At 37.9% G+C, this 18424-nt stretch overlaps 1 protein-coding gene across 1 annotated transcript in view; it reads right to left on the reverse strand.

Moving 5' to 3' along the window:
- Positions 1–1801: 1801 nt before the first annotated feature.
- KCNQ3 (potassium voltage-gated channel subfamily Q member 3) overlaps positions 1802–18424 on the reverse strand; it is a 39295-nt gene continuing 22672 nt past the window's right edge. The window contains exons 10-15 of the mRNA XM_041407583.1: positions 10507–10694; positions 9345–9447; positions 6861–6992; positions 4968–5066; positions 3177–3261; positions 1802–2539 (exon numbers count right to left, since the gene is read on the reverse strand). Of these exons, the coding sequence (XP_041263517.1) occupies positions 1802–2539; positions 3177–3261; positions 4968–5066; positions 6861–6992; positions 9345–9447; positions 10507–10694 (1345 nt within the window). The remainder of the gene's footprint in view (positions 2540–3176; positions 3262–4967; positions 5067–6860; positions 6993–9344; positions 9448–10506; positions 10695–18424) is intronic.

Here is an 18424-nt window from a genome sequence, read left to right on the forward strand (position 1 = left end):
TATTTGGGCCAAATCCTGCCATCTTTGTTGGTCAGTGCCCTGGCCACAGTGGGGAAGTCATTGTGTGGAGTGACAGGGATTGTCCTGGACATGAGGTGGGGATGAGCCATGGTAGAGAGGCTGCACCTTGGATCAGTGGGGGAGAGGTGAGACAATTAACACTGGTTTTGTGGTCTCTGATCATCTGATATCTAAGCAAGTCACCTTCTGCTCTCTTTGAATTTGGTAGACATTTGGTCATTGTAGATAACTGAGTCAAAGGAGAGATTAATCTCATCCTGAATTTGATGTGTGCCTTTGTTGCTGTACCCTGTGCTCACTGACTGTACTCCTTCATTTCCCACCAGCTGTAAAGAGTGTACAGCCACCAAGCTGGACACCACACGGATGCTATTTCACAGACACATTGACTGACACCACGTAAGACCTGTAGAGGTTATTTGGATATGCCAGTTTCACTAGCTTTATAGGTACTACATTCCCACTGTAGTGGTGAGATCTTTGATTCATTTCCTTCCAGTGATCCAGTGTTTTTCCTGGTCTCCTCTTTCTCAATAATTTCCAACTTCCATTAAAAAATATTTGGCTGAGGCCTAGGGAGCATGCTTATCTCTCTGTTGCACAGGGTCACATGAAAAAAATGGTGATTATTTATTCATACATTAATCCTATATATAGCACACATTCATGGATTTGGAGCACTCCATTTCCAAGAGAAATGGTAAACAGAGAGAAACAGATCCTGGCAGCATCTCACACTGTAGAACTTGCAGGGAAGAGAATAGCAATTTTCTGCACATCTGAGGAGCTCAAAGCACTCGGCAAATATTAGAGAATTGAGCCTTTCAACCTGTGAGCATGTGTGGAAGTGTAACTCCCAATTAATAGATTGGGATACTGAGGCTGAGTTACATTCTGCTTCTTACTTAGCAGCACCTAAGTCAATAGAAGAGTGGAGTGTATAAACCTGGAGTTCTCTACAGTGAACAACCTTATTTTTGTAACAAAGAAAATTTGGCCCCATAAGTAGCAAATAGACTTAGCAAAAGATTTTCTAAAAAAAAAGCATTATAATCCGACTTTGAGCAATTCTATAAACACTAGTGAAGATTTTCAAAGTATTTTGAGGGATTTCTATTTACATTTTACAATAAATAAATGTCTATGATCAATCCCAGGAGGTGGCTTTGATGATTTAAAATCCTACCCTTAATTTCATTTCAACATTGTATTTCAGGGGTAATTATATCAGAGATCACATGAGAAACATTTACTTCACAAAGACATTTCAATAAGGTCATACTTTAAGTCAGTTTTCCCCGGCTTTTGATATTAGAAATCATTGGCATAGTTGATTAGAGATTGATTTGCTTATAATGGAAAATGATTCAGACATTATGTTTCCACAAAGAGATATCGTTCCTGAAAATCTTTTATTTTGCTGCTCTGTTTACAAAATGTAGCAAGGACCACTGTATCTTGTCTGTTATCAATTCACCATTGTTGTGTTGAAGAGTACCAGATAGATATGTATCATGGAAGAAATCAGCTGTACCATTTATATAGGGCAAAGTCATGCAAACCATGCTCAAAACTAAGCTCCTTAGTTTTGATAGCATGAAAAAAACTGCATTAGTAAATTGTATGAAATGGTGCAGAATGACTACCACTAATATCACATGCATCTTATGCAGCCATTGGTGTTTGGAACTAGTAAGCTTTGGGTGTAGAGTAAGTGAGATATACAAAGTATGCTTACATTACAAGGAGAAGTCAGCCAGTGACTGCCCCACACACACTTTTAAACTGGCTTGTTTGACGGGGTCCATATTGAATCTGAAATCCCATCTCCTGTAGAGGACAAAGGCATGGAGCCACTTGGTGTGAAGGGGTCTGTGTCTGTGTCTGTCTCCCCCTCTGCTAGGTAGCGTTTCTCTCTCATCCACGCCGAGCCCCCGTTGGGGCCGAAGGGGAAGTCGTCTCTCTCTTGGGAGATGCTGAAGCCGCTCGGGGAGCGCTCGAGTTCCTCGTGGTTGACTGAGAGAAGGGACAATGGAGTATCGCTGTCTCTCGTTAGGCTCCTTCTCTGCCTTGGAGACACCTTGTCTGAGTAAGGGCTTTGAAGGTCCCCGTGGGAGTGGTAGCTAACCTGGGAGTCCATTAATGTAAATATAGGCAAAACTGTTGGCCTTTCTGCATATGAAGTTGAGGAAGGTGTGGCTTGCAGTTTGCCAGAGTTTTGCCCACCTATTGATAAAGGTTGTGAGTGAGCCATATGACCCCGTGCTGAGAAACCATAGGGACTGACTTTGTTGACTGGAACCTGCTGGAAGTTGTAAGGAGTTTCACGAGAACACTGCTCAGTGTATTTATATATTATTGTTTTTAATTCAGAATATTTGTTTTCTTCTCTCTTCTCCCTTGCAGGAGAAGCGGTTTCTTTCAATGGACTTATCTCAGCAACTTGTATCTGCAGCTGTTCCATATGATGCATATGCATATCAACAAGAAAATCCAGTTTCTTCCCCATATCATTTACCTGAAAAATACCAATGTTATGATATTGCCTCAATTCAGTTGTTCAAAAGAGTCATGATTCCATACATGTACCATGGTGTGCTGCCATGTTTTTTGGTCATGGAGGTTCATACAATAACCATGACCTTCCCTCAAAGCTGGGCTGAAATGGATAACAGCTGATCCTCTAACTGCCTCAGAATAAGACCTTTCCCCTAACACTATCTTGCAGTCCCACAACATGTAAGGTTACATATCAGGACTAGTTTGCTTTCTCTTTTGGATAGGGCCCAAGAGTGGACAATCATTTTGAGTCCAGACCCTGCAGGAAAAGGCCTTGCTCACACCAAACATCAGATGTGATGGGTACTGACGCTACAGGAATTAGAAAGTCACACTTCAATATCATGGTTAGGATCTTCTGCCATACACAGTGACATTGATTCAACAAGTTCAAAAGGCACACTTCCCAGGTAAGCAAATTCTTTCATGAAAAATTAGCAACATAGTTTTGTGATCATTAGAAAAAGATTTCTGTGAGTCTTCATCACCAGCAGCACAATTCTGCCTGGGTCAGCCAGAGTCATGTGGAATTTATATCAGCTCTGTCGTTTCTGAACAAGCACCTCAGCGTCTGTTATTGTCATGAAATTACTTACCTGCCTCTCAACTTTAACAAATTTTCCCATCATACTTTGGTCTTCAGTATCAGCTGTAGATGCTTTGGCTACATATGGTTCATTTCTGGAAATAATTATTAACTCTATTAGTGTTCAATATTTCTTTGTATCACAGTAAGTAATTTATAACAGAAAACAGAATTGCCATCTTGTTGATTTATTCATATAGATCCTTGGAGCCCTTTTAGCTGTTTATACAAATATATATATATATATATAGGAGTGAAATATATACAGGATTGAAAGTCTATTGTATGTGATGCCAATGCATGCCTAAAAAATATAATCTAGATCTAAAATTTTTTTGTATGTTTTTGTTTTTCAAGATTAAAATAAAGATTTAAAAGCACCAGAAGTTCAAAAGAAAATTAAAATTAATCTCCAACTTGTTGGAAAAATTTCAGGTTTGTGAAAATTATTGAGATAGTGCAGTTAGTGGGTCTACAGATGGCCATGTGTTTTTAAATCTAATTCTTTATAATTAGAGTCTTTGGAGACTGAATCTGAGTTTCAAGGATGAGTGTTTTTTTTTTTCTCAATTTCATTCTATCAAATAGTAAGTGTCAGAGATTGGAAATGCTGAAAAGTCTGGTCTGGAGATTTAAAGCTGATTCCAGAATAGGTTTTCATCTATGCAATTTCCTCTTGCCTGTCCATCAGATGGACCAAATTCATTAGATAAGAAGATGATCTCTAACTAAAGAGCTTGATTTATAACTTCATGGGATCTTGGATTCTCATGATCAAGCTAAATGTTTATAAAAGTTTCCAAACTGATGTTAAAGGAATTAATATTTTCCTAGATAGGTCTAGAAGAAAAATTTCTGAGCACTTGCTCTTTAACATGATTTGGAACAAATATACTCTAAGGCTTTTAACATGGCCAGTTCTTCTCTTTCCTAACAAAATCCACAATATAGCTGAGAATAAATTGTACCAAAAAATCTATACCTAAAACATTTCAGATCTTCCACATTGGGTTAGTGGTGATATGGGCTCATGCAATTTTTGCAATCTGCTTTCCTCCCCAAATGATCACTGCCTCTTCCATATACCTAGGTCTCTTTCTTCACATGTACATGGTTTCATATTTTTCCCTGTGTGGGATAATTTATTTTCTGTAAGATTGCTTTTGTTCAGAGCAACCACAACAGCTTTGGGGACAGATTGTTGATGGTCTTGTGTGGTTCTTGATGGATATTTATTGACAGATTGATAGTTGCAAACAACAGAAGAAATGTCATTTATTATTGGAATTTTCTATGTGGAATGCAGCAATACAATAATATGGTGCAACTTTCACACACAGAAATCTGTTATTTCAATTTGTTTTGAGTATCTCTCATCAATCACTGATTTAAAAATGCAGCATTAAAAATCTCTGCTTGTCATTTGGTGGGCACTTCAGGAAGATAACTAATTTACTTTCAAACTATTAATGATTTTTATTGAGCTTTTAAGTGGGTTTACAAGTTACATGTTAGAAAATTAGCACATCAGCAATCAAATGCATGCATTTAATTTAAAACCATATTTTCAAACTGTGGAGAAGCTGAGCTGGACAATTAAGAAGCCATTGTTTAGATTTCCATCACCTGTTGCTCTTAGTGACTTTCTGGATCAATATTTATCCACATGTATCTCAGGGCAACATATCCCCTTAGTATCATTATTATAACAGTGAATGGACAAAGATCATGTTAATTGGAATGAATTAACTTTTTATTTCTGTGTTGGGCTGTGCTAAATACTAGGTATAAAAGAATTTACCTGGGAGACTGTTGTGAAGGGTAAGAAAAAGCTCCTCCCTTTTGGGATTTCTTATGCTTGGGAGTAGATGGAGGTCCAGGTGTAAAAATCATATCTACTCTGAAAAAAAGAAAAGTGCAACTGTGTAAGTCCATCTCCAAATGCTAACACATGACAGAATATGCTGTGCATCTCTGCAGCAAAGGTTCAAAAAGGAAGCACATGTTGATTTGGTAACATATTGAGGTTCATGATGTGTCTGCTCTCTTTTGGGTCACAATCAATGCACTGAATTGCAATTACCTGGTAATTGAATAGTAATTAATAATGCTTCAGGTCACTGTTTCCAGACTTCAACATTTGAAACACAACTTCTTTTCATTCAAAGGAACCAAACAGCATGATTGTCAAAAAATATCCAATAGCAGCTGCTCTTAAAAATGTCAGGAGACCCATCAGATTTTCTGTAGGGTAATGAAAATCAGAACTTGGCAAAAAGTGGAATTGCTGACATTCCTAACAAACCAATAACATTCTGTCAGTTGTTGTTCCTAATTGTCAGCAATATTTTACTCTTTACTAATTATTCTTTTGGCTTGAAAAACATAACTTTAAATGAAGTTGCATAAGGAAGTCTACTCAATTTTTTATTTGGCACAAAAGAATAAAGATTGTTTGGAATGCTCCAACACATGTAATTATACTTTTACTATATCAAATATTCTTTCATTTGTCATCTCCACCTGCTCAGGTGAAAGTAAATGTCTGTTTATTCAGTTCACCCCCCAAAATGGCCACATCTCAATCAGCACTAGTCAACAGACCAGTTATCTCTATTAGTGGACAATCCATGTAGATTCCTTGCATGGTTTCACAGTGCCCCATGGAGTTTTGAAAATGGAACTTGAAAAAGCTCCAGGCAAGCCTCACAAAGCTAGCTAGATATTGGCTTGAATCCCCAGGCATTGCTGACAGACATGCTAAATACTTGAAAAAGAGATAGCCCAGTGCATGGGAAATGATTTTGAAATAAGAAATTATAAAGTTCAGCAGAAAGATCAGAGCAGCTTTTCAAAGCCAAGGTAATTACAGACAAGGCCCAAATGTGCAACAAATGTTGCACCCCCTCAGCCCATTCTTGAGAGAAATGAAGGTGATTGTGTGGCATTTTGCTGTTCAGAGTCACTGAGGGTCTCAGGAAATGTGCTGTGCAGAGACTGAGCACAGACAGCTGCACACATCTGCATGCACATCTGGACACACATCTGGACACTCAGGCCCACACAGACTTACAGCCCCAAGCTCTGACCTGGGCTCATGGATCAGAGGATGAGAAGCACAAATTTTTGCAGATGTGCCTCAAAAGCACATTGCAATGAACCTCTTCTGGGAGGAAACAGCTGTGGATGCAGATTGCACCTGAACAATCACAGAGGCATGAAATTCTCTTTTTTTCAGATAGGTCAATTACACCTGAGTGAAACCTTCTGTGTTGATGTATTTTGGCACTTTTATGGGATGTTTCATTAGGCATACATCATCAGAGAATCCAGCCCAAAGAAAAGTTAATAAAGAGCAACTATTGCTTTTATTTATCGTCTGTAAAATGGGGAGAAGGAGAGAAATTTGATCCTGATCAAATAAGGCACGGTCAAGAAAATTCACAGGAGTTTTTAACTCTCATGTCCTTGTTCTAAATCTGAGCCAGTGGTCTCTCCACGCAGTTATCCCTGCTAGCTCTCACTCGCCTTTTGTCTTTGGGAAAAGGTTTTCTCATGGACCAGCTACATCATGCAAAGCCGTGGCTTCTAGGTAGTCTTGTTAGGCCAATGTTTTCATTTTGTTCATATTGTTCTCACAGGCCAATGTTTTCATTTTGCCAGCAAAGCTATACATTTACCAGAAGATTCTTACCTTGCCTGAAGGTATTTTATTCTGGAAAGCATATCAAGATGCCCTGCTGAGTATTGCTCTATCACATCCTTTACATCATAAGGCCTCAAAGTCTCCTTGAATTTTTTTTTATAGAGACGAAACTGTAGTATTCTGTGTAATAAACAGAAAAAATATTAATTTCTTAGGTAAATTCCATTATGAAAATTTCCAGTTTTTTCAAAATATGGATGAATTCTCTGGGTGTTTGTAAATTGAGTGTGTTATTTCTAAACAAGGCAAATATAAAACAAAGAATCTATAACATCATACCATATTTGAAAATTTATAATAGTTGGCTTTGCATAATTAATAGTCTAAAAAAATGGTTTAAATCTTCAGAATCACCATCAGAGCTTGAATTTGAACAACACAAGTCACAGGAGATTTTGAAGCTGTGAAGTTGAAGCTGCTTCTTCTATGCTTCAGTCTATTAAAAAGCAAATTTATAGTATATGCAATGCTGAATCATTTTCCTCTTAGTTTTAATTTTCCACCTGGGAAAGTTTTGGATAGGAAATGCTAATTAGATATAAATGTGGAAGTTAAGAAGTTAGCAGCAGTTCAGGTTGTGAAGAGGGGAAAACTCTTTAGAACTGCCGGAAGTGTCTTTGAAGACAACAGCAGTATCATATTGTTTTTGTTGTTGTAATGATAATAATATGATTAATCTTACTATTGCTATAAAATGAGCTAGTAATTAGTAACAGAATTCTTATAACAAGGAACACTGCTGGCCAGAGCACTTGTAAAATGTTTGGCGTTCATTTTTCATCCTTTTCTGTTTATACATTACATTATATATATATATATATATATATATATATATCTTGGTAGATTAAACCAATAGAAGAAATATATTTAAACAATGAAATCTTTATTTTCATCTGGTTTAGACTTGGGTTCTGGATGTTTGCTTTCTCAATAGAGTCTCCAGGTACTTGTTTGTCTGAACCGGGAAATTGCTGTCATCTGTTAAGATTCTAACTTGATTTTTATTTAAGGTTGGTGGGTTTTTCAATGTATTTAAAGTCTGTATAAACTTTCATTTAGGAAAGATAATTATATTACAACTTTTTAAGGGCTGCTGATTCTTTAACTCTATTGCTTATAAATATTTCAAGGTTTCAAAATTATACCTGTGCCTAATTTTGCCAAATTAGATATGGTAACAGCAAAACTACAAATTTAAAGACTTAAAGGAAAAATAGGGATCACAATGTTAGCAATTCTAATTTAACGTCTCCTTGATCATGACCCCAATATCCATTAAGTGTTTTTGTCTGAAAGAATTACTCTCAATTAATGTTCAGGATCTGGGTAGCCTACACAAGAAAAAAAATCTTGGCTCCTGATTGAGTTTAAATGGAAATTGTATGAATCAATTAGATTTGGACAGGATGTGGGGAAGGAGTTTTTCAAAAGTAACAATAACATGTTTGAAAGAAAGCAGCTATCAGGGAAAGAAAGGGAAAGCTGTGGAGAACAGAGATGAAGAACCTTCCAATGGGAGGGAAGAAGTCATGGGTAATATGAGCAAAGCCTGTGACGCTTGGCTTTCAGCATCCTTTAGAAAGCTTGGAATTTTTAGAAACTGATTCTCCTGCACCCAATTAAAAAAGAGCCAGGAGGTTACATAACATGTACGTAACCATACATATTATGGTTATATACATATAAATATATGGTTATATTTTTATTATCATCTTCCCTGAAGTTTTTCTAAGATAAATGTGAGACACTCCAGGCTGGCAGTATTTCACCTAGAAGGTGGCAAGTCCCTGGCGCAAAAATTAACAACTTCTGGAATAAACAGCAATTGCAATGAAAGCAGAGTATTTTCCCATGGGGGCATTTTTCAAGGGAGGAGAGTCAAAAGTACTGCATCAAAGAGTAACAGAGCATGAGTGAATGAATTCTATTTGCTTGATGTGCTAAACACATGACCAAGGATTACTAGGAGTTTTCTAACCCTAAGGAATATCTCTTGTGATGTGAAAATAGAGGTGACACATGTCACAAGCCAAAAACTGCTGAAATGGAGACCTCAGCATCTATTAAAATATGACAGCTGAAAAGTAGGTTGCACACTCATATAATTGTGAATAAAGAGTTGAGTCAGCTCAGATTTTTTGTTAAGCAAAAGTTCCACTTTCATATAAATATTAGTCACTAAATTAAGAAAGATACATTTCTATAACATTTTAACAAGGAACAGTACAAAATATTATTTTATAATAAAAACACTGTGGAGTATCTTGCAAAATGACATGGTCAATGTTACTGAAAAACATTCTCCTTTCTGCATAACTTCAACAGACTGAATAGGGTCTGTCTCATGTTTTTGAAAACACTAGAATTATCTCATCTATTGCATTAAAAAAATAATAACAGAAACAGTGCATCAACATGTAGCAACATGGTAATGTTATTTCCTGAAGCATCATCCTGCAAAAAGACATTTACCTGACAGCTCGGATGGCTGTCTTGAATGTGGGGATCATATCTTCCATAGGGAAATCACTACTGTCACCTCTGTCTTCTGCCATGGGTTCCCCTGTTCCTGCATCTGCAAAGCAGGTCAAAAAACCAGATATGTGAACATCTCACCACACAATATTTAGAGGAATGTCTGGCTGAATAAAGCACTACATAAAGTTAGTGCAATTCAATAAAGAAATATCTCTTACAGCTTCTTTCACTGGTCAGGTCTTGAAAGGGATTTAATTATTTTGGGACAGCTGTAAGACACGTTATTGAAGGACCTCCTTTCAGATTCCAGCATTCATGAAACACTTGGAACTTGTCTTCCTTTCCAATAGATCTTTGCCCAAATTATTTTACATAAAGGCTAAAACAAGTTGTAAAGCCACAGGGCAAGTTCTACTCTCACTGGCATGACCTGGAGCTCATATATCTTCATAAAGGAGAAAATCAAGTTCCTGGTGTGGATACCCAGGCTACATCCATGGTAGCATGTCCAGCATGCACTGGTGCCAGCTGGCATAAGAAAGGGGAACCTCATATTTAAAGACCATTTTGATGTTATGGGCAAGAAGAGGAAAATGTGTGCTCAGGGAAGCTGAGAGGAAAAATGCCCTATAATGTTGCATGGAGACCCAAAGGAAACCTCTGAGGGGCAGCAGGCTTGGGGAGTGACGGGGAGGGAACAAGACATTGACTCTATAAACGAGATTTAATGAGATGGCAGTGAGGGTATATTTGAGATGCCTGGACACAGGCTGTTGCAGGGCTGGATGCAGTCCAGGAGGGAGCTAGCTTGGCATCCTTGCTCATAAACCAAGCCATGGTGGTGTGTGCTTTTTGGAGGATACTGATTGACTGCCCAGTGTGCCCACTTTTTCCAGGCCAAACAGGCTGAAGCCAGCACTGGCTTTACCCCATATCAATTGCTGGTTTTGAGAAGGGCTGGTGTTTGATTTCAAGCACTGTCTTGCCTGGACTCCAGGACTCTTTTTCTTGGGCTTCTCCTAACGTACTACATAAAACCAGGTACCAGACATCCTTATCCCAGAAAGTCACAAACCTTCAACAGAATATGCAGAAAAACAAAGTAAAATGAGGAGAACAGGGGATGCATAGAAAGAAATCAACACAGATGGGCTACCTTCTGAGCTTTGCCAAAAAGCGTATGCTTTCATTCGGAATGCAGTGCGAAAACGCTCCTTATTATTCAAGACAACATTCTTAGGCTCTTTTGAAGGACTTTCTTCAATGGCATCTACATTCAGAGGGGTAAATAGCTTTCCTTTAGTATTGGTACCACGAACCCGATCCAAGAGACCCAGCTTTTGGCTACAAAATAAGCAAAAGTAATCATTTTCCTCCTTTGTACACTATTAATTTGTTTTCATGATGCTTTAACTATATAATAGGCTAAATAATTGTTTTGTATACAAGGACACTGCTGGGGCTACCATAGTTACCAATGTCTCTGTAAGCAACAGTTAAGGTCCACAGATAATGAACTGCTTTTTATGAGCATTTTTTGGTATCAGTGTTGAAAATGTTTCCAGAGGGCCATGCTATCCTCTCTATGCAAGGTGTCACAGTGCTTCAGCTCACGTAGCACACCTGAAGCAGTAGTTTTATTATAAAGACATGAAACAAAACTACTGCCATGGGCAGGGATGTCATTCACTAGACTGAGCTGCTCAGAGCCCTATTCATCTTTGCCTTAAATTACTTCCAAGGATGGAGAATCCACAACATCTCTGGGCAACCTGTTCCAGTGGTTCCAGTGGGGAATTTATTCCTAATGTCTAATCTAAACCTGCATTCTTTCAGTGTGAGGCCATTCCTCCTCATCCTGTCACTCCACACCTTTGTTAAAAGCACCTCTCCCATTTTCTTGCAGTCTCCCTTTAGGTACTAGAAGGTGCTCTAAAGTCTCCTCAGAGCATCTCTTATCCAAATGTAACAACCTCAGCTCTCTCAGGCAGGAATAAAATAAAGTCAGATGTGCTGTGAACCAAATAAATCACCAGCAAAACTCTGGCAAGGTTTTGCCAAGCACTGATTAAGGACATGGTAGTGCAGGATTCCCTGTCTTCTCTGCACCATGACTTACAGGAGTTGTAGTGAAGTGACAAATTTTATTCGTCTGATTATTTCTTGCACTGTCTGTCCTTTTACAGATTGACTGTCTGAATATATTTGTCCTTCAGTGACAACACAGAGATAGAATTTCATCTACCTGCCATTTTACCAGCACCACTAACCCTCCTGACAGCCTGATGACTATAATGATCTTAAAGGTAAGCACTAATACCACTAAAACAGCAACAGGAATAGGAGGAGTTTATCAGCTTATATATGTTCTGAACACTTTGTAGGTGATACATGGTATAAATATTTGATTTGCTAGTTCGCTTTCCTGCTCAAATATTTGTTAATTGCACATTTGTTTAAAAAAACCCCAACCAAACAAACAAAAAAACAACAATAAAAAATAAAAATAAAAAACAAACAAACAAACAAACAAAAAAAACCAAAAAAAAAAACCAACCAAAAAAACCCCCCAACCAACCCAAAAAAACCACCAGATCAAGTAAATTGAGTGCAGGGAGGGAAGAGGCTGTTATAGCTGGGAGGTTTCTGAGACCCACAGATGAGAGCAGAGCTGGAGGATCAGCAGCCATGGCTACCAGAAGAAGGAGTTAACAGGTGAGGTATCATTGCAGGATGCTCAGCTGCAGCCACTAAACCTGCTGGCAGGAGAGGCAAGAGTGGGGAGGGTCCACTGTGCAAGGACATAGTGGCCAAAGATGGAGATGTGTGTGCAGACCTTGCAGCTGTGAAAGAAAGACCCATTTCTACCTCAGAGCTCTGTCTGTTGCAGTATCCCACCACAATGGATTTTATCTGAGCATTGAGCATCACGGCCGTTGCAAGTTTTTGTGCTGTTTGTTTTTTGGGGGTTTTTTACATGAATTACTGGGGTTCTCATCTCAACTGTCTGTTTCTGATTAATATATCTTTGACCCAGGGAGTAATGAAATATGGGATTCCCTATCAGAAAAGTTGCAAGAACTAAATCTTTGGGTGTGGGAAGCTTTTCCAACCCTTCTGATTTTTCTTTTTGATATGAAAATACTTGTGAATGTAATTTCTGCAGCCTAGGAAGTCCAGACACTTGCCCTGTCATTGCATGGATGAATTGCACGTGTGTGTGACTACTGAAGTGGCAGCTAAGGAGGAGTTGGGTACAGAGACATAGATTTAGTCCTGAAGAGTCCTCCTATTTCCAGGAGATAAAAACATGGATTTGAGTGAAGAATTACAACAGTTTAAATGAATGATATCTACATTACTCAAATTTTGCCCTAATATATTTCCTGAAGAATTCATGGCATGGGGGAAAGATGCACAAACTGCAGACAAATATATGGAGTAAAAATTGTAGAAAAAGATGTTGCTTGTTGACATTTGTGATAAGATACGTTTTGAAAAATCTCACATTTGAGCTTAAGAACTCTTTAAAAATTAAAAATTATTAAAAATGCAAAATGGCTTTAAAATATGTTAATGCATTTTAAAATATAAAACAGCTTTAAAAATTATTTCCAGAGTTCTTGCTTTTGGGGTGGAATCTTGATCTGCTTTGCCCACCAAGGTTCTGCCAACTGAACTGATGGTGAGTGCAGAGTCCCAGCAAGTGATTTGCGTTCTACTAACTTAGGCAGATCCTGCACTCTCTTTTCTTTATCACTTTCACATCTCTGTTTGACCACTTTTGAGAGCAGTACTGCTTTACAAGACAGATATTTCAATTCTCTGTGAAATTTGGATTCTTCAAGCACTCAGCTGCCATACATAGGGCAAATATATACAGGAGAAGAAAACTAATGAGCAAGTTTGAAAAGGGCACTAAATATAAAGGTTAGGAAGTAAAAGTCAATGGAATTATTTGCATGTGGAATTTTGGGTGGGTAAAGTAGTGAAAATAAATTCTCGTTTCATTAATAAATCAAAGTCTGAAGGAGGAATTAATTTTGAGTAGTATGGTCAAGAAGAGTATAGAATCATGGCACATCACCACTGAAAACAAATTTAATCCAAAGAAATGCACCAAAAATCTAGTTAAGTGATAACAGAGTCAGCCAGGCAATATAAATTGATGGGCCTCAAGGTGTTAGAGAGAGCGAGCTTGTGAGAGTGAGAATTTCTTTAATATAAAGAAAAAAGAGCAATGAGGCATGGACACCCTGGTGGTGATCTGTGCAGACTGAAGGAGATTGTGGAATAAGATAGAACAAAGGAGAAGCCAAAGCAGTTTTAGGATGAGGAGATCTGTTCTGTGATAATAAAATGACCAAGTTTGTTTCTGGGTCTGAAAACATTGTGCAACAGGTTTGTTGTGGAGATCAGCTTTCTTCTCTCCAGGTGGGAGGATTACAGGTCACTGACAATAGATGATTGATAGATGAATCTCAAATGAAAGGAAGAGCCAAGTGGTCACATACTACACACTGACTTCGAGCAACGTACTAAATGTCACAAGATCTGAGTTAGTAACACTATGGAGAAACTCTCAAGAGAAAAATATCTTTAAGGAACAGAACCTGAATGGCAAAGAAGCAGAAAAATAGGTGAGGCAAAAGACTGCTGTTGTTTGTAAAAAAGCTGTTTAGTACTACATTAAAATAATACATTTGTCATTACATGTGGCCTCTAACTCTCTCTCCAGAAACTTGCTTCGTTCTTCAAAACACATATCCAGCTGTCCCAAAGTTTGCCCTTTAAAACTCCTGTGATAACTGCCTTGCATACCAGAAAAAAAGAGGCATAAAGTGAGGTGAGGACCTGTAGGGACCAGACCAGAAGGAAAAGGGTCAGTAGATGATGCAAAGTATCCAATATATTAATACAGTGGCTTTTTTTTTTTTTTTTAAGTATAGGACAGCAATATAAGCAAGATATGCATAAATCTGTCATAGAGCTATGAAAGACTGGGACTTAACAAGATTTTATATCCTCCTCATAGATAAAATCTGAACAAAAACTTCCTATGCATTCAGCACAAAACCCTACTTATTTGCAATGACATTTTCCTCTGCATATGTTGGCATGCTCATTTGTGGGGTGGGGTTTCTTGGTGTTTTCAGTATGGTGGGACTTAAGCTAGATAATACAAACTGAAAACATTCCCAGATTTTCTTTTCAGAGTTTTGCAGCTATCCCTGCTGATAAGAGTCAGTTTAGGAAGAAACTATTCTCCAAAGACTGTTGCTTGAGCATCTTAGGTTTATGAGCTAGAGCTCATCTGATCTGTTTTAAGCTGTTAAAGAAGTTAAACTTCCTGTCTAAAACTACTCTTTAGACCCATTTCTATAGTCAATCGGAAATCAGCAACTCTAACCAGTGAATGAGGAGAGTGTGGTTCAGTTTGGGACAACTTTATACTTGGGGAACTTGGCTCTTATTGACCACAGAAAGATCTAGATGAGAAATGCAAAAAGCAGGTCTCTAATCTAAGTTAAAGTTACCTGAGCTGAAGCCTTCCTCATTAACTGAATCCTGAAGGTTAACACTTGAAGTAACATTCAGGTTCATAACAGTATGTTTATGCAGCAAATATAGACAATTGTGTTCTTATCTGGCAGCCAGAGCAGTAAAATCATCAGACAATAATTCATCAGCTTCACATCAAAATATTTTACCATATGTTGTATACAAAAGAACCCCAAACAAAACCCAAACTTCTTTCCAGATAACGACTGTCATCTAGAAAAAAAAATGGACTTTATTCTCATTTCCAAGGAATGAAATCTGGGTCTGCTGGGATTGTAGTTTTCACTGATATTTTCAAAAGTACTGAGGAAATGTTTGTTCTCATGACATGATCTCTTCCACTAAAGCAGCATGCGCACGGCTCGGTCCCAGGGCGTGAAGCATGCGCCGGTCACACCATCCTTCGTGAGCGGGGCTAGGACAGTGGTTCCCACCCACAGGGTCATGCACTGCTCTCGTCTTTCAGACTCCCCCTTCTGATGTTAGCCACTCTTCTTCCCCTGGGAACAGTGGTCCCACTTCATTTGGCTTCCTTACATTCAATAAAATATGATTCTCAACTTCCAGCACAGCTCCAGAAACTGGGGAGATACAAATCCACCCCAAAGATGCTGACAAAAATGCAGGGTAGTTTTTCTGACTAGCTTGGATAAATCACCATTTCTTGTCTTGCACGCCATTGCATCCTCTCTCTCATGGGTTCCAAACCCTGTGTCTTTGAAATGGGGACCCAGGATGAGATTTCCTTAACTATGTGGTAGATACAGATCACCAGAAAGGGAGGAAATTGAGAGCAGTGCAGTTTCTTTTTACCTAAAGAAAAATTCAGCTCTTAAATTTTTGTTCCCCAAGAGCAGTGGGAATTATTTTGAACCACCTGAAAGATTATTTTGGTCGCTTGATATACAAGAGATGGCTGGCTTCTGCAGCACATGCCCTTGTTCAGAATAAAGAGTGGGAACCACTGAACTAGATATATTTTCCAGAAACAGCCATGCAAAGAAATAATGCATTTACATCCCATCATGCAAGCCAGATACTCTCCTCTCTATCCTTTTCCAAGTATTGGAGTTTCATAAACAAATGGTATGTGTGTGAGGAGAAAAATAGTGAATTAATTCTAAGAGTGAACCAAACAGCCCTCTGCCATGGATTTACCACTTTCACCTAACAAGAACAAATGATAGTCGAGATTTTTCCATATTTTTTACAGTTTAAAATCACTAGATGTAATTAGTCTCAGGTAACTGGAAGTAGAAGGAAGTCATGTTTACTCCAGCATTTTTGTACCTTATCAGTTGAACTTATATGAGTGAACTTAGCTTTGGAAAATCAAACATTCTGAATGAGGTTTCCAGAAGTATTCCATATTCTGCTTTGAACACTTCCTAATGTTATCTAATAATCTATGTAATCTAATATTATGACAGACATGAATTCTGCAGTGAACCTGTTCAACTGATCTCAGACAGTCCATGAGATTTCTTAAGATAAAACAAAGAACATTCCACATTTTTGAAGTAATTCTAAACTTTAACCAATCAACTTTCCCTTTTATTGAGTAGCATTCTTTCCTTCAGAGAGGATCTCACAAAAATGTTCTGTCCCAAAATAGAGCTACAGTTTCCTGAAAACGAAAGACTTCACTTTGCACCTTGAATCTTGAGGCCTCAATTTGAAAATTTCTGTGTGAGGAGGAAACATCCCTTCTAAGTCAACAAATTTCTCACTCCTTGATGGTGTACATCCTCACTGGTATTTAAGGGAGGGTATGACTCGAAATCCAGACTGACCTGCCATCCAGATTATCTGTCCATAAACTTGAGCACAAATCAAAACTTCAGCTCAACTTTGATGCCCTTCAGGATCAGAAAGAGATTTTATATACACTAAAGGCCTTTGCTTAGCCCCTTCTCTCATCCAGACTTTCTAAAGGGATTGGAGATGGATGAAAATAAACAATGTCACATAAATCTATGGGAAGAATAATCCAAATGAAATTAATTGTGAAACCAGGATGGATATTTTTCATCAATGGATGCAGCCATTGTAGGTAGAAACCATATGGATGCTGATTCACTTTTTGCTTCAAAATGGATGTATCATGTATCAAGCACTAGAAAGCAAATCAAACTGCTAAATCAAAGTCTCTTGACTATTTTGCATGGGCCAATCATCAAATTAAAAAATGGAGTCCTTTTACTTGCTGCTCTCCAAAAGCTGAAGAGCTCCAGCTAGAAAAGCTGAGTTGCAGGTTGATGGTTTCATGTTTGTGGAATGAAGTTGGAATGAGAACAACCAGATAAAGTTGAATGACAGCAAGGTGTGGGCTAGAGTGCACTACTTCGCAATTCAGTCAAAATATTATTTCTAATTATGTGTCTTTTATATTCCTGAAGCACCACAAGCTATGTCTATGTCTCTTTGCAGGAAGGTAAAATTCTTGCCCCACATCTTAGGTCACAGTTCAGCAAGATATTTAAGCATGTCACTAACTTTATTCAGATGGTCAAAAGCATCCACTTGTTTTCCATTTGCTGAACCAGAACCTGCAAATACACATGCAAAGATGTTGTTCCACTGAACTCAAATTCAAAGTAACTTGCATGAATTGTGTTGGCAGGGTTGGGACCACATAAGAAACAGTGTTTAACTCTTATGATATATTTTTCTCACAGTAAATTTCAAAATTCTTTGCAGACTAGGCTAGTTTAATTTCCATTCGATGGAAACAGAGAAAAGTACCTGTTTCTAAGCAGATTATTGGGAGACTTAGGATAATATCCCATGTTTTCTGAACAGTAGAACAATTAACTATTTGCAAAGTCATGCAACTTTCTTTTTATGCTTAATAAATTTTCAGTCTTATTGTCCTTTACTTTTGATGGTGGCTAGGTGAACTACTGTAGTAAAAACAGAAAGTGCAGGCAGAGAATGGCATGCAAGAAATATGAAAAGAATAAGGCTCAACTGTTACTTGAACATATATACCTAAGTTTTCTTGTGAGGCTTGATCCAAAGAATGACTCCCTACTAATCATGACATTACTGTAAAGTGAAGAAAAGTTATTAAGAAGAGACATTAATGATTACCCATGAAAAGCTCCATGAAAAAGAATGGGAGCCTTTCATTTGTAGTTAATGTAGTGTGCAGATCAGAGTGGCCTTTTTTCTTTCCTGTTTTGGGCAGATGTATTAGGATGAATAGCTTACAGCAAAATTGTATACCTTGCAAAGTAGGGTTTTATTTTCATTCTGTTTTCAGCATTGGCAATACAAAAATGCACCACATTTCATTAATTCTTTCATACTCATGTAATAGGAAGGACAGGCACTCATTATACCACTTTAAAAAAAATCAAATCAGCTTTCCAAAGTCACAGAAATATTATTTATCTTGTAGAGATAAGGAAACAGGGATAAATGACTTTTCTGCAATCTCATAATAATAGATCTAGGAATGAACATGCTCTCCTGATGTCAAGTTCTAAAGCTGGACAATGAGGATCAGG

Source organism: Onychostruthus taczanowskii, unplaced genomic scaffold (assembly GCF_017590055.1).
Source record: "Onychostruthus taczanowskii isolate IOZ18803 unplaced genomic scaffold, ASM1759005v1 scaffold27, whole genome shotgun sequence".
In the NCBI taxonomy this organism is placed as follows: Eukaryota; Metazoa; Chordata; class Aves; order Passeriformes; family Passeridae; genus Onychostruthus; species Onychostruthus taczanowskii.